The sequence below is a fragment of the Syngnathus scovelli genome, chromosome 4 (assembly GCF_024217435.2).
Source record: "Syngnathus scovelli strain Florida chromosome 4, RoL_Ssco_1.2, whole genome shotgun sequence".
NCBI lineage: Eukaryota > Metazoa > Chordata > Actinopteri > Syngnathiformes > Syngnathidae > Syngnathus > Syngnathus scovelli.
The window spans coordinates 20711793-20726020 of record NC_090850.1 but is presented as its reverse complement, the minus strand read 5'-3'; the positions used below and the strand labels follow the sequence as shown (position 1 = coordinate 20726020).

General features: G+C 42.7%; 2 protein-coding genes across 2 annotated transcripts; both read left to right on the top strand.

The window, feature by feature from the left end:
• The first annotated feature begins 655 nt into the window (after positions 1-655).
• On the top strand, positions 656-3834 carry ap3s2 (adaptor related protein complex 3 subunit sigma 2). The gene is made up of 6 exons (XM_049717164.1): positions 656-840; positions 1075-1166; positions 1267-1378; positions 1497-1568; positions 1918-2025; positions 2093-3834. Exons 1-6 carry the CDS (start codon positions 772-774, stop codon positions 2216-2218), a joined length of 579 nt encoding a protein of 192 aa, XP_049573121.1. The 5' UTR covers positions 656-771; the 3' UTR covers positions 2219-3834.
• Positions 3835-4974: 1140 nt separating this feature from the next.
• On the top strand, positions 4975-13781 carry LOC125966673 (aminopeptidase N). Its single transcript, XM_049717053.2, has 21 exons — positions 4975-5269; positions 8134-8813; positions 8884-9026; positions 9130-9269; positions 9343-9469; positions 9662-9816; positions 10013-10126; positions 10228-10371; positions 10437-10502; positions 10569-10634; positions 10705-10880; positions 10943-11019; positions 11110-11243; positions 11508-11563; positions 11682-11829; positions 12032-12123; positions 12230-12340; positions 12421-12588; positions 12661-12801; positions 12874-12955; positions 13085-13781. The coding sequence occupies exons 2-21, from the start codon at positions 8218-8220 to the stop codon at positions 13235-13237; spliced, it is 2889 nt and encodes a 962-aa protein (XP_049573010.1). The 5' UTR covers positions 4975-5269; positions 8134-8217; the 3' UTR covers positions 13238-13781.
• Positions 13782-14228: the final 447 nt, after the last annotated feature.

Below are 14228 nucleotides of genomic sequence, written 5' to 3'. Positions count from 1 at the left end.
CGGCCCGGAATCCATTCTTGCGCTGCACTCATGTGGAAATAAACCTGTTTACCACCAACGACTCGCACATGCTAATGAGCGTCTGTTTGTTTTCTGCCGCGCTCATGCGGGAGGAAGAGAATTTTTACGGTGGAGCTGAGAATAATAGATGACAGCCCAGGTGGTTGGGCAAAGGCCTACTTGGATCCACAGTGCCTCCTGTCCTGGTTTGAAAATGCAGGTCCACTTGTGTAAGGTGGTGGTTGGGTTGGGTGGGGGGGGTAGACCAGACCAGCACCTGTGCTGCAGTATGTTAAGCTACTCATCATTATATGCTAGTAAAAAAGTAATTGCATAAACTAGCAAAAATAAATGAAATAAAAACATCTGTTTATTTGTTAAATGGTCAATCCCTAAATTTTCTTTGTAATAGTAATAGTTAAAACACTTCAGAATAATCTCTCTCTCTCTCTCTCTCTCTCTCTCTCTCTCTCTCTCTCTCTCTCTCTCTCTCTCTCTCTCTGGCGCTCTCTCTCTTTCTCTCTCGACACACGCATCTATTTATAAAAAAATGATAAAATGCAAAATTTATTTTATTTCTTTAAAATTAAATATTTCACAAGCACACATACGGAACAATTTTTGTTTGTTTCTTGTGGACTTTGAAATGCGGGCACCAAATACCGGAAGTAACGGTACAAACTTCCTGTTAGTAACCCTCAAGCTTATCTCGAGCGGTTACATAGCATTTACCATTTAATTGAAACATTACAATTTACGTTACGCGTAAACATGATTAAAGCGATATTAATATTTAACAACCATGGAAAGCCACGGCTCATCAGATTTTATCAATATTTCGTGAGTATTACTATAAACGTTTTTATTCTTAGACTTCGTTCGTATTGTAATTTGTCTCTCAAGAACGCCATGTTATCGCTTGCTGCTGTAAATTTCGCTTTGATATCTTTTATTTCTTCTAACATTAAAATGAAACCCATCCCCAATAGTACTGCAATGCCATTCTCGTTCTCATGATGTGTATTTCCTTTAATAAACAGGAATTAACCTCGAAATTATTCTTGTTTTCCTCAGGCAGAGGACATGCAGCAACAGATCATCCGTGAGACATTTCATTTGGTGTCAAAGCGGGATGACAATGTTTGTAACTTCTTGGAAGGAGGAAGGCAAGTGTCCATAAATGGAGCATGGCTTACAATAAATAATACAAAGCAGTGATCCCCCAACAACCTAGGCTAAAATCTGCTCTTTTATTTTGTTGCCCAGTCTTATCGGCGGCTCCGACTACAAGCTAATCTACCGCCATTATGCCACGCTCTACTTTGTCTTCTGCGTGGACTCCTCTGAGAGCGAGCTTGGCATTTTGGACCTCATCCAGGTCAACAGATTTTTTTTTTTAATCTGATCTCTCTTCTCTCACTGCGATCTCTATGCTTTTAAATGCCATTAATCTCAAACTTCATTTGTGTTGGACTGATATTTCTGTTGCGTGGCAGGTGTTTGTGGAAACGCTGGATAAATGCTTTGAGAACGTCTGTGAACTGGACCTCATATTCCACATGGACAAGGTAAAAGTGATCAACTAGAAGACTCACCTACTCGCGAATGATGAATCGCAAATCCTGTGGCTCCCTCTTCCTTTGTTTTCGATTAACGTCACACTTGATAGGTGGGAATTCGCTGCACTGTAATTACCAGTAGAGTCCACAAGAGGGTAGCAAATGATAACATTAATAAAAGCAAGTTCTTAGGCACCCTAGATGCCACCAGATAGTGCTGTAGTTGAGATATCAGGTAAACAAATCACTTCATTGTCTCATCAAAAGAGAAATCAACTATTGAACAGAAGATAGACTAATTTGATTAGTTAAATACTGCTACTTAAATACTGCCCCCCCCCCCCTCCCTCTGCTGCAGGTCCACTACATCCTCCAGGAGGTGGTAATGGGCGGTATGGTGTTGGAGACAAACATGAATGAGATCGTGGCTCAGGTGGAGCTGCAAAACCGCATGGAAAAGTCGGAGGTTAGACACAGGCACAAAACACAAAAGTAGAAGCATACATATTAACATGTGACTTGTTTCGGTGCAGGGAGGTTTGTCTGCGGCACCCGCTCGCGCCGTCTCCGCCGTGAAAAACATGAACCTGCCGGAGATCCCCCGCAACATCAACATCGGAGACATCAACATCAAAGTGCCCAGCCTCTCCCCGTTCTAAATACGGCTCGACAGGGGGCGGGCGGGGATCCACTGCCCCCTCCTCACTCTTATGCGGTAAACTTGAACTCTCCTGACCACGGCGGCGTTCACGGCCGCTCACCCTGGCCGCTCTTGTGTACGCTGGATAGAAGCTGTGAGTCGTTTGTGTTGTTGTTGGTTTTTTTCTGTTCTTGTATCCTAGCTCAATTTGCACAATATTGTCAACATGTGTTCCGTGTAGCGGTGGTCAGTAACATACGGCGAGTAAACAGCATGTACTGCAGCAGTGCCATCTAGTGGCAGGGAATGGGATTACACTTCAAAATAGCAACAAAATTCAGTCACAACTAAAAATCTGAATTTTCCCAAATTTTCTGTTGTGATAGAACCCAATTCATTCAAACTAGTGACGATGAATTCATTTCAGATTTTCGGGAGCGGGGGTACTGCTCAGTGAGTTCAAGGGTTCGTGCTGTTCTTTTCCATAAATTCACGTGGCCCCTGATGAGTTGCCATAAAGCGTCAGGTGAATGTGAATAGTCATGCATGTTCAATATTTTATGACTTGGCTGACAAGCATATTTTCCCTCTTCAACTCCACGCTCATCACTGGTCCCCAGTAACTTGATCTATTTGGCTCTCGTACAGCCTGGAATGAATCTTCTTCCATCCTGGCGTCCAAACGTCTGCCTGTCCTCGGCGAACTGTCGTCACAATCCATTACTCCCGCTCTTTCGCACTAATATCAAGCTGGCCGACATGTGCGCGGGTGGGTTTGGGAGTCACGTGATCCTAAGCGGTAAAGCAGCAAAGACGCACTAAAGTTTTTGTTTTTTTTTACAATTTAATTTTTTTACAGGCACATTTTAGTTTGTGAAGTTCTCGGCGGGCCACACAAAGGCTGAATACACACATCCACACTGATGTTTTTTTTACCTTCCTACCGCCATGGTCCAAAAGCTACATCCGCACATACCATTAGGGCCACGTTCATCACAAGAAGACCCACAAAAAAGATCCAAGTTGACGTCTTAAAAAAAGATTTGCGCCCCCCGACCCCTCACAAGACTGAATTCCCTCGTTTTTTTTTTTTTTTTTTATTCAGACCCCAAAGCCAATTTCACTAAGGCCCGTGAAAATTTGTAGTAATATTGTGAATAAACCCACCAAAGTGTTTCAAAAATGAAAGTTGGTAAAGACACAAAATTTGCCATTTTGGTCTAAATCTGTGCGGCCATCAACCAGCATTTTAGAAACAATAATTCCTGCAAAGACAGAAAGTCTGCCGTTTTTCATTTCAGCCATGAGCTTGTGATCCTGGTTTATGGGTCCACTCATCAAAGACATGCCTACCATATCATGTTGTTAAGGTCAAACTAGCTTCTGAAATTTTCAAAGGTCAGGCTGTCATTTGACAGACTTATGTCTTTTCAGGCACGAGGTCTTCAGACTTTTCCGTGGATCTACTTTTGACGCCAGTTCTACCAAATTTCACATTACGTTCTTAAAACTGGTCTTGAGGCATGTTTTTGTATTTATCGCTGTTTTTGAATGTATTGTATTTGTCTCTTATTTACTATATTTCATTGTCCAGATGTTGATTGTACATGAATAAAAACTGCTGCCAGCCACAAACTCCATGCAGTTGTTCTTGCGAAGAAGCGCACCGAGGTACACCTTCCAGGAATTCTCTTGAAGCTGTGCCATCACATTCGAGGTTTGTTGTTACAGCCGCATTCTTTCAATCCCCCCCCCTATAATTTGATCATGTATCTGCTCCTCGGTAGCGCTGATCATGGAGTAGAGCTTCTCCACGTTTTCTTCCTGCTAACCTCGTGTATCACATTTGCATGTTTTGTTGTCATGGTGTCCGTCACCTGCTCTTGTATTTAAGTGGCGGTTCTTCACTGAGTTCCTACCTTGGACGAGACTATTTCCGAACCTTCATACTTCATTCATGTTAATATGAAGTATTTAAGTAATAATTTAATAAAGCATAGATATTAATGTCATAAATAACACTCTGTTTTTCAAGGAAGAAAAAAACGACAATTTGCCACAAATTCTATGCTTGACACAAAAAAAAAAAGTTGTCACAAAATATGCACTAGCAAATGAAACTAGCTTCAGACATGAACATCTCGCTAGCTGATTACGGGCCAACATTAACCCAAGGAAAATAAGTACCGTATTTTCCAGACTATAAGGCGCACCTAAAAACCTAAAATGTGCGCCTTATAGTCCTTTGCGCCTTATATATGGACCAAATTCCTAAATTTAAACTGGCCCGAAGCATTGTGTCATGAAATCAATCATAAGTGGCCCGCTGAAGACTATGAATCATGAATCAAAAAGACTATGGATCATTATTTTGTGTTTATAAAGTAATTTGTTGCGCCTGAAGTTGAAATAAAAAAGATAAAATGGAGAATGATTTGGATTAAAAATCTGACATGATGCATTATAGTCCGGTGCGCCTTATATAAGAACAACGTTTTAAAATGGGCCATTCATTGAAGGTGCGCCTTATAGTCCAGTGCGCCTTATAGTCCAGAAAATACGGTATAACAATGGAACTTGTAACAGTTGTAGTTGTAAAGCACAATCTTATCATCTTAAAATTATCTAATTAGTGCCGCCCTTCACGTGACATTAAAATAAAATGCCTCCCTGGGCCATGTTGCCCGTGCCAAGAACTACCACTGTACACGTGTCACTCCGTGTCGGATCGTCATGTTTATCTTGTTCATCCTGTTTTCACTCTGCCGGCTTTTCCCAACGTCTACTTCCCGTTTCTGCTGCCCGTCCATTGCTGTGTTCCACTGCCTGTGTTTGATCTCCTCCCCGTCCTCTACCACCCTTTTCTCATCAATAAAGCCCAGTCCAAGCTGCACATGGTCACCCTGCTCCATTCCGCACGTTTTGTAACCTCCCCAACTCAAATATGGGAAGTCATCCCTCGCAGAAAACCTGCGGTAGCTCCGGCTCCACCCTTGCAGACTGTTTCACATCAGCCGGAGCTCATTCCAGATCTTACAGGCAAGCAGTGGACATACTCCGAGACCCGCTGGTATGTACAACCTTCAATAACTAAATGTGGAAAATTGCTTTTATCAGATTCTTTTTGGGCTGGGGGGTGCTTATATTGTTTTGTTTTTACCCCTAACATGAGCATGTTAGTTCCAGAGTGCTTTGTAGTTTTATGACATGCCGGAATTTTCTTTTTTTTCCCTCCTCGTCAGCATTGATTGCCTTTGACAGCTTAATCCATTGAGACAAATCGAGTATATGGAAGTGCCTGGTCGTATTTGGAGTTGGATGCAAATTTTTGCCTCAAAATCTGGCAGTGAAAGTTTATACAACAGTTGGCAAAAAGTCTCATGGAACTTAATTGCAATACAGGAAATGTTCTCCCTTCTACATTTCATACCATCCTCGTTACTCTCCTTGCATCCTTCCCTCCTCTTTTTCCCTCCTTTTTTTTGCCTTCCTTCCTTAGATAATTTTAAAGTATATCAAGGCCCACATTGTATATTTTACATAAACACATCTGCTTTTGCTTCTGAAGTTTGGGATGCTTATCAAGGCTCCTCTGTGGAGTTGGCGTGTTCCTCCCATTTTCTCCAGATATGCACGTTAGGTTCATTAAAAACTCAAAATTGTCTGATGTTGGAATGTGCCTTGCGATTAGGTTCATTAAAAACTCAAAATTGTCTGATGTTGGAATGTGCCTTGCGATTAGCTGGCTAAACTTTCCCTCGTGCCCAAAGCCTGCTGGGATGGACTCCAGCTCACCTTCTTGACAGGCACTTTAGAAAATAAATGAACGTACTTTGGAAATATGGAAAGACTGTGACCTGAAACATTGCCAGTAAAGTTAATGTAATGCTCATGACGGCTAAAATCTAAACTAAGCTAACTTAAAATATTTTGAGATTTCATAACGCTTTCACCTCACTGTAAATGCAAATACGGTTAATTAGTCGATTAAACTTGGTCATCTATTATGATTGCACCTACAAAATAAATATATAAAGAAATTTGATCAATAAGCCATTTTGGTTAGCTTTCCAAAAAACCAGTTTTCGAAACCCTAGTGGACTTGTCTACCATGAGTAAAATAACAACAAAAATGAGGGAAAAGATTTTACTTCTCATCCCAATTGGATCCGACATGCTTAAAACCTCCCACGTTATTGGAAGCCTTTGTACGGTAGAAACATGTATTCCAGATGTCGAGAATAGCTTTGGGATGTGTCAATTTTTCACCACAGAGGTCTCCTAAATTTCCTTCATGTTCTCTGCAGGAAGGCGCTTATAAAACGAGGTGTTCCAAAATAAAGGTCAAAATGAATTTGACTCAATGTGCTGCGCTCATTTGATGTTTTGTGAAGTCTACGTAGCGTTATTCGTGAAACAAGAGTCGTTCAATTCTTTTTGCTTCATTGTTTATTGTCTAAAAACATGTTTTCCTTGAAATTAACGTAAAGAAATGATTTCCCAACCTCTTTAGCAACATCCTGACAGAGTCGTCACACCCTCTCCTCCTAAATATTATTTCCACTTTTGAACACAGACGCAACAATAGGAACAACCAGAAAGAGAGTTGGCGAAACACCCTAAAACCACATGTTGGAATATTCTAAATTATCTGAATATATTACGTAAATGACTTTTTGTATGATTGGCAGTCATAACTGAATCTAAACAAGAAAATATTATGCAGTGATGACTGGAACAAAAAAAAACATTAAGTGAGCTTTTATCACAGTTTAATCAAAATCAGGTGAAGGAAGCTCTTATTTAGTTTCAGCTTTTTTTTTTTTTTTTTAAACAACTTTCCAGTATTTCCCCACAGCTCATAAGCCTTCTCCCGCCAGAATTGCGGTGGTAAATGTTGCCTAGTCATCTGCGGTAATCTGATTTGTGGACTTTGTGTCAGCAAAAATCCACTTTTTGTTTTCTGGCGACTGAAGTCAATAAATAAATTTGCCTTGCGTATCAAACAAATATGTTTCTATGGATAACAAACATATTGTATTACGTGCATGCAGTCGGCCCCTGGGAATTTGTTTTACGCATTTCGCTGACTGCTAACTGGTGCAGAGTGTGAACATGACATCAGGCTAGATGTTGCCAGGGAAACATCTGCACATAGTCACGCTGCAGGCAAGTGAAACAAAACACAGTCAAGTATGACAAATCCAAAAATGTGTAATTACATAGTAGGCTACTCCAATATGGCCCACATTGCTTCATTTTTGTTAATAAGCAGGCTTCGCCATAGCACCCAACTTTTCCTGTATAAAGTAGCTATTGGGTTTTTGTATTTAATGACTGAATCAAATCTGCTTACAGTTTAAAAATCTAAAACGGTGTCAAATGAAAAACCTTACACAATACGATCATCAAAAATATATTTATTGAGGTGTAAACTTTGACACCCAACAAGGCAAATAATTTTTGAAATAAATTCAGCTTAGAGTCTCAAGTCAAGCTAATAAGCAAAAAAATAAAAACATATATTTAAAAAAATAGGGAAAATATTTTGCTATCTGTCTGTCACAAACTTTGGTTTCTAGTTTTCTTTTTAAATACCATGGTTTTCACTGTTGGGTTTCTTCTTTTTCATTGTCTACAGGTAAATAACTGCCTGGTACTCTATCACCATCTAGTGGCCAAAAGCTATATTGTACTTTGGTGTACAGTCGGACAACAGTTTTCAGAAAAAATGCTTATGCATTAATAAATTAGTTGCGTAACTCACCATAAAGCAACATTTTGACCTCCACACCCTGAGCCCTTTTAGGTTCTGTGATATCATTTTTAGTTGACAGCAAGTAACAAAATGGCTGCCCCTATGAAGTATAAAAAGAAGTACATTTTTCTGCTTACTTCAAATTCCACAAATACATCTTTCCATCATCCTCACAGGTATTATGAACCCACCTTAAACTCAAGAGCGCCGTTACCAAATTGAAACAAAGCCTCACACGTCCGCTGACGTCCTTCCTGGTCATGGGGAAGGTCTACTACATCAGTAAGAACGTGGGACTTGGACTACTCGTGTTAGCTATCAGCGCTCTGGTGATCATTTTAGCTCTGTCTATCGCCTACGACAAGGAGAAGGCCAAGAATCGAAAGGCCGAAGACCAAGCGGCGGTCAACACCAACACCCCCAGTCCAACCCCCGTAGGGTCAAAAGATCCGTGGGACCAGTACAGACTTCCTTCCGCCCTGGTCCCTACCACCTACAATGTGACGCTGTGGCCTCGACTGAAACCCGACGTAGACGGCCTCTACATCTTCACGGGACTCTCGGATGTGGTCTTCACCTGCATCCAGGCTACAGACCTGGTCGTCATCCACGCCAGCAAGCTCAACTTCACCACCTTCAATGGGCACCACGCCTCGCTGCGTGACCTATCAGGCGCCTGGATGCCGGCCATCCGGAAGTCTTGGTTGGTGGCAGAGACAGAGTACCTGGTCCTGGAACTCAGCGGCAGACTCACCAAAGGGGCATTCTACGTCTTGCACACCGAGTTCCAGGGAGACTTGGCGGACAGCCTGGAAGGATTCTACAGGAGCGAATACATGGAGGACGGCGTGAAGAAGTAGGTTTTCCAAACTAGACTTTTGCAGGATAAGTTCAGTATCAGAACTGAATTCCATTACTTTTTCCAGAGTGGTCGCTACTTCTCAGATGCAAGCCACGTATGCCCGCCAAGCCTTCCCGTGTTTCGATGAACCCGCCATGAAAGCCGTCTTCAACGTCACCATCATCCATGACCGGGACAAAGCGGCTCTGTCCAACGCCCGAGAATTAGGTTTGAAAATAGCTTTCCCTAAAACGGCGAACTACACCTGCAGAGAAGTTCGTGAGTCCGCTTGGGGAAACACCAATAAATCAGTCTGACTGTTCCCCTGCAGACGTCAGAAATGAAGTCATGGATGGCGCCGAAGTCCGAATTACAAGGTTCGAGCCCACAGCGAAGATGTCCACCTATCTGCTGGCCTTTATTGTCAGCGACTTCTCCTACATTGGGTCTAACCAACAAAATGGCGTACAGGTAAGGACTTTGACTTTTTTTTAAAAAAATGAAGCGCTGATTCAAATGTACAGTTTTGTGTAAATCATGTCAGGTGCGGGTATGGGCCCGAACAAAGGCCATTAACGACGGACATGGAGACTATGCTCTCAGCGTGACTGGACAAATTCTTCAGTTCTATGAAAACTACTACGACACAGCCTACCCGCTTCCCAAGTCGGGTAAGAAATCTGGAGTTTATTTACGTGTTTTTCACAAATATGTATTCAATCCTGTAAAATAGTCCTTTCAGAGACAAGATTTAATGCAACCTGTTCTCCTTAGGGCACGGAAGCAGCCATTTTGTGTCAGAGCCGCCATTTTGTGCTGACCGGCACATGGTTTCTTCGTCTGAATGTTCTGTTCCTTTCCAGATCAGGTGGCTTTGCCTGACTTCCACGCCGGTGCCATGGAGAACTGGGGCCTGATCACCTACAGGGAGACGGCTCTACTCTACGACCCGGAGAAATCGTCGCCGGGGAACAAACAACGAGTGGCCACCGTCATCGCACACGAGCTGGCGCACATGGTCGGCCATCTTGTCTTTTATAGCGGTGGTTCACTGGGTTCACTGGACCCACAAGAGGGTCAGCGAATTAATAAGTGATTGTCGGATCATTTGGGGGGGAATAAAGTGAATCAGTTAGTGCGCCCTAGCTTAGCATTAAGCTAATTAAAGCTGTAATATTGTTGATTAGGGTTTCCTCCCATCCTGTATTCTTTAGTGGTTCGGCAACCTGGTGACCATGCGCTGGTGGAACGATCTGTGGCTCAATGAGGGCTTCGCGTCATATGTGGAGTACCTGGGAGCGGACTATGCCGAGCCATCGTGGAACATTGTAAGAGAAACCAAATTAGAAGCACAGATAGACAACCAATCACGGCTCATCTTACAAAATTGAAATTTCTAAGTTTGAGACTAAATATGATTCTGTCATAGAAAGACCAGATGGTTCTGGATGACGTCATGCGGGTGTTCGGTCTGGATGCCCTGGCCACCTCTCATCCGCTTTCCTGGAAAGAAGACGAGGTGAACACACCCGCTCAGATCAGCGGGATCTTCAACACCATCTCCTACAGCAAGGTGGGCACTCAATAAATCTACGTTGTTGTTTTTTTTTTTTCAACTAACCTGATCTCAACCTTCAGGGGGCGGCGGTGCTCAGGATGCTGTCCGGGTTTTTGAGTGAACCGGTGTTTACCAAGGGACTCAGTGTGAGTATCATTATAAAGTAGCTACTGCGTCTCCATGGAATTGTCATAACGTTGCCTTCTCTCTAGTCTTATCTCAACGCGTTCGCCTACAAATCCACCATGTACAAAGACTTGTGGGAACACCTCCAAAAGGTTGGTAGGACCACTTTAGCTATCTCTCAATTCAGTCCAGCTTTCTTCTTACTGCTCCCTTGTTTTCCAGGCGGTGGAGGACACCCCAGGCTTGCGTATCCCACACACAGTCCACGACATCATGAACCGCTGGATTCTCCAGATGGGCTTCCCAGTGGTAACCATCAACACCAAGACCGGACGTGTCACCCAGAAGCACTTCCTGTTGGATCCAGAATCAGTGGTGGACAGGCCCTCACCGTTCAAGTTGGGTTATACCATTTCTTGTCAGCCTTAGGACATTGTTGAAAAATGGTTGTGTTTCCCAGTTATACGTGGTTTGTGCCCATTAAATGGATGAAGACAGGTGTGGAGCAGCAACAGTACTGGCTTCTCCACGAGACAGGTGGAGTTCTCACGCCCATCCTCTTGTTTTTTTGCTGCACCCCCGGCCCCATCCATGCATTATCTGATCCTCCCGTCCATCTTTCACCAGACAGCAACCCTCAAATGAGCGCCTCGGGATCCAACTGGGTGCTGGCCAACACCAACATGTCAGGGTACTTCAGGATCAACTACGACACGGACAACTGGAATCGCCTCATCGCCGTCCTGGAAGCAAACCACCTGGTGGGTGGGGTGTCTTAGTTTTGTGTTTTAGTATTAAAATCCACAGTTTCTCGCAGTAATTTAAACTATTGCGTCATCGTAATATTTAAAGCTGCACAGCTGGAAATAAAAAAAAACAACACATGCTAATGTTAGCTTACCCTGCTAAACTGTAATGTTACAGATCTTTATTGTGCTATACATTGCCCAGTCTCTGACCTTAGCTGCACATTTTTGTCATCTTTCTGTACTTATGATTCCTAACTCTGTCTCATTTACTCCCAGAACATTCCAATCATCAATCGAGCTCAGATCATTGACGACGCCTTCAATCTGGCACGGTAACAAAAGCCTCTACTGTCTAGTTATCAGTAGATTATGATTATCACAGTAATTTTTTTTTAAAAAAGATATAAACTGTATATGTTTTGAATGTGAATGAGTTGCATGTCATTTTAGAGCCAAAATGGTAAACGTTACACTGGCCCTGAGGACTACCAAGTACTTGTCCAAGGAGACGGAATACATCCCTTGGCAGTCCGCTATGGGAAACCTCTACTTTTATTTCCTCATGTTCGAACGCACCGAAGTCTACGGACCCTTACAGGTTCAAAAAATACACACTCGTTAGTTAAAGTGATAATTAGAGACAGAAGGGCGACTCCGTAAAGTGTTTAGTCACAGCAGTAGGTAGCTGAATCTTATTGTTAAGCTAGCTAGCAAGCTAGCTCATGTAGCCAAGTCACACCCTTGCTTTATGTTTACAACATAAAGTTCGGACTGCACATTAATTATTGTTTTGAACGCAGGCATACACCAAGAAGCTCGTCCAACCTCTTTTTGAATACTTTGCGAGGATTACGAACAATTGGACGACGGTACCTGAAAGAATTACCGACCAGTAAGAGAAAACAGAAAATAATTTGTCTGAAACTCTTTTTATCTGATTTAACATCATTTAATTTATTCAGTTTGATTTCATTCAAAGACCTCTTCTGCTCCATCAGGTACAATCAGAGGAACGCCATCGCGATGGCTTGCGTGGTGGGCATGCCGGCCTGCAGGGACCTCATCAGAAGTTGGTTCAAACGCTGGATGGAGGACCCGGAACAAAACGTGTACGCTTCAATCATACTCTTGACACGATATCCGTGTAAGCGCTGGCCCTTTTTGAAATTCTGTACTGTGTATGGAGCAGGGTTCATCCCAACTTGAAAGGCTCCATGTACTGTCTTGGCGTGGAACTGGGTGGGGCGGATGAGTGGGACTTTGTCTGGAGGATGCTCGAGAACGCCACGCTGGCGTCCGAAGCCTCCAGGCTCAGGTCGGCCTTGTCTTGCACCAAAGTGCCCTGGCTGCTCAACAGGTACTTTTCTTGAGAAGAAGAAGAAGAAGAAGCGCCCGACTTTCCAATAATACTCCTCTTGTGTTTCGTCAGGTATCTGGAGTACTCTTTGGACCCGACGAAGATCCGCAAGCAGGATGCCACGTCCACCATCACGAGTGTGGCTAACAACGTGGTGGGAATGCCTCTAGCCTGGAATTTCGTCAGAGCACATTGGAAGCAACTTTTCCAAGAGTACGTGCATTGCCTCGGCTTCACGCGTTCACTTTTTTACACGTTTTAGAATTTTGACATCTTTGTTTTTAGATACGGAAAAGGATCGTTTGGCTTGTCCTCGCTCATCCGTGGAATCACCATGCGCTTCTCCACAGAGTTTGAGCTGAAGGAGGTACGCTGTACAGATACTTGTATAAAAAAAAAAAAAGTATCTTACTGACTGATAAGGTTAAGAATTGGCTATATATATGCCAACCACAAGAGGGCAGCAAAGTAATATTTTTTTCATATTTCTTCACAGCTAAAGAGATTCCAAGAGGACAATAAGGAGATAGGCTTTGGCTCAGGCACCCTGGCACTGGAGCAGGCCATGGAGAGGACTTCTGCCCAGATCAAATGGGTGACAGAGAACAAAGGCCCAATTCTGGACTGGTTCTCTGCGGAAACAGTGTGAAAGGGGGCGGGCGGGTGGGGTGTCAGGAATCATCTTAATAAGCCTTCTACACTGTGTTGTTAAAGCACACAGCCATTTTGTGTGTGTGTGTGTGCTTAAAATGACCGCTTTCTAGAAGGTTAGAACAGCTGTTGGTGCAAACACAACATTCATAAAGATGCATGGTACAAAAATGCATCTAAAAGTCTCTTGATAATATTGTGCAATTCTTTTCAATCCGTGGTCTTGTATTTAGAAAAGTGAAAAAGCAAGAATATTACAGAGTAGGCCTAATAATGTTTTTTTTTTTTTAAATATTGGATAACTGCATACAGTGGCAATGTAGTACTTTTGGACCGACCGTTTTGCACATCACATTTTTTATGTAAAAAAGCAACAACAAAAATTATTTTTTGAACAACCTGAAGTTGGGTCAAACTGACCTAATTTTCTGGGTCAGTCCTATTTTATTAATACAGCATCTCAAATGTTTTTATTTTTTTTTACTCCAGTAACACATTTAGTCTGTTTTTCAATAAATTGCCTAAAAAAGTAATGACACCGAGCACATCGTTTTGGAGTCTGAAATTTCCCACGTTTTATGAACGCAGCATTGCTTTTTATGGACTTTGTTGATGTATAGAAGCTTTTCTGATGAAATTTGTAGCAATTTTTTTTTTTTTTTTTTGGTGAGACCTGATTCTTCATGACAGTGGCAACTCTTTTCGCTGTGTGTGCAGCTTCAGGGTAAAGGGACTTTGGGTAAAAAATGTTGATCAGGGCCTGGAAGAAGTGTCGTCCTCAGCTGTTGCTTCCCCTCCGGCCCCCCTCGGCGGGGGTCTTTCCTTAAAGACTTTAGCGCTGCCATGCTCCCTATTTAGCGCTTCCATGTGCTCTGTTTGTCTTAGGAAGTCTGCAAAGAGGTGTCATCTAATTAAAGCCCTCCACAACCACACATAACAGCAACAAACTTGGCCAAATTCGACTATTTTCTGGCTTATTTTGCGCGTCA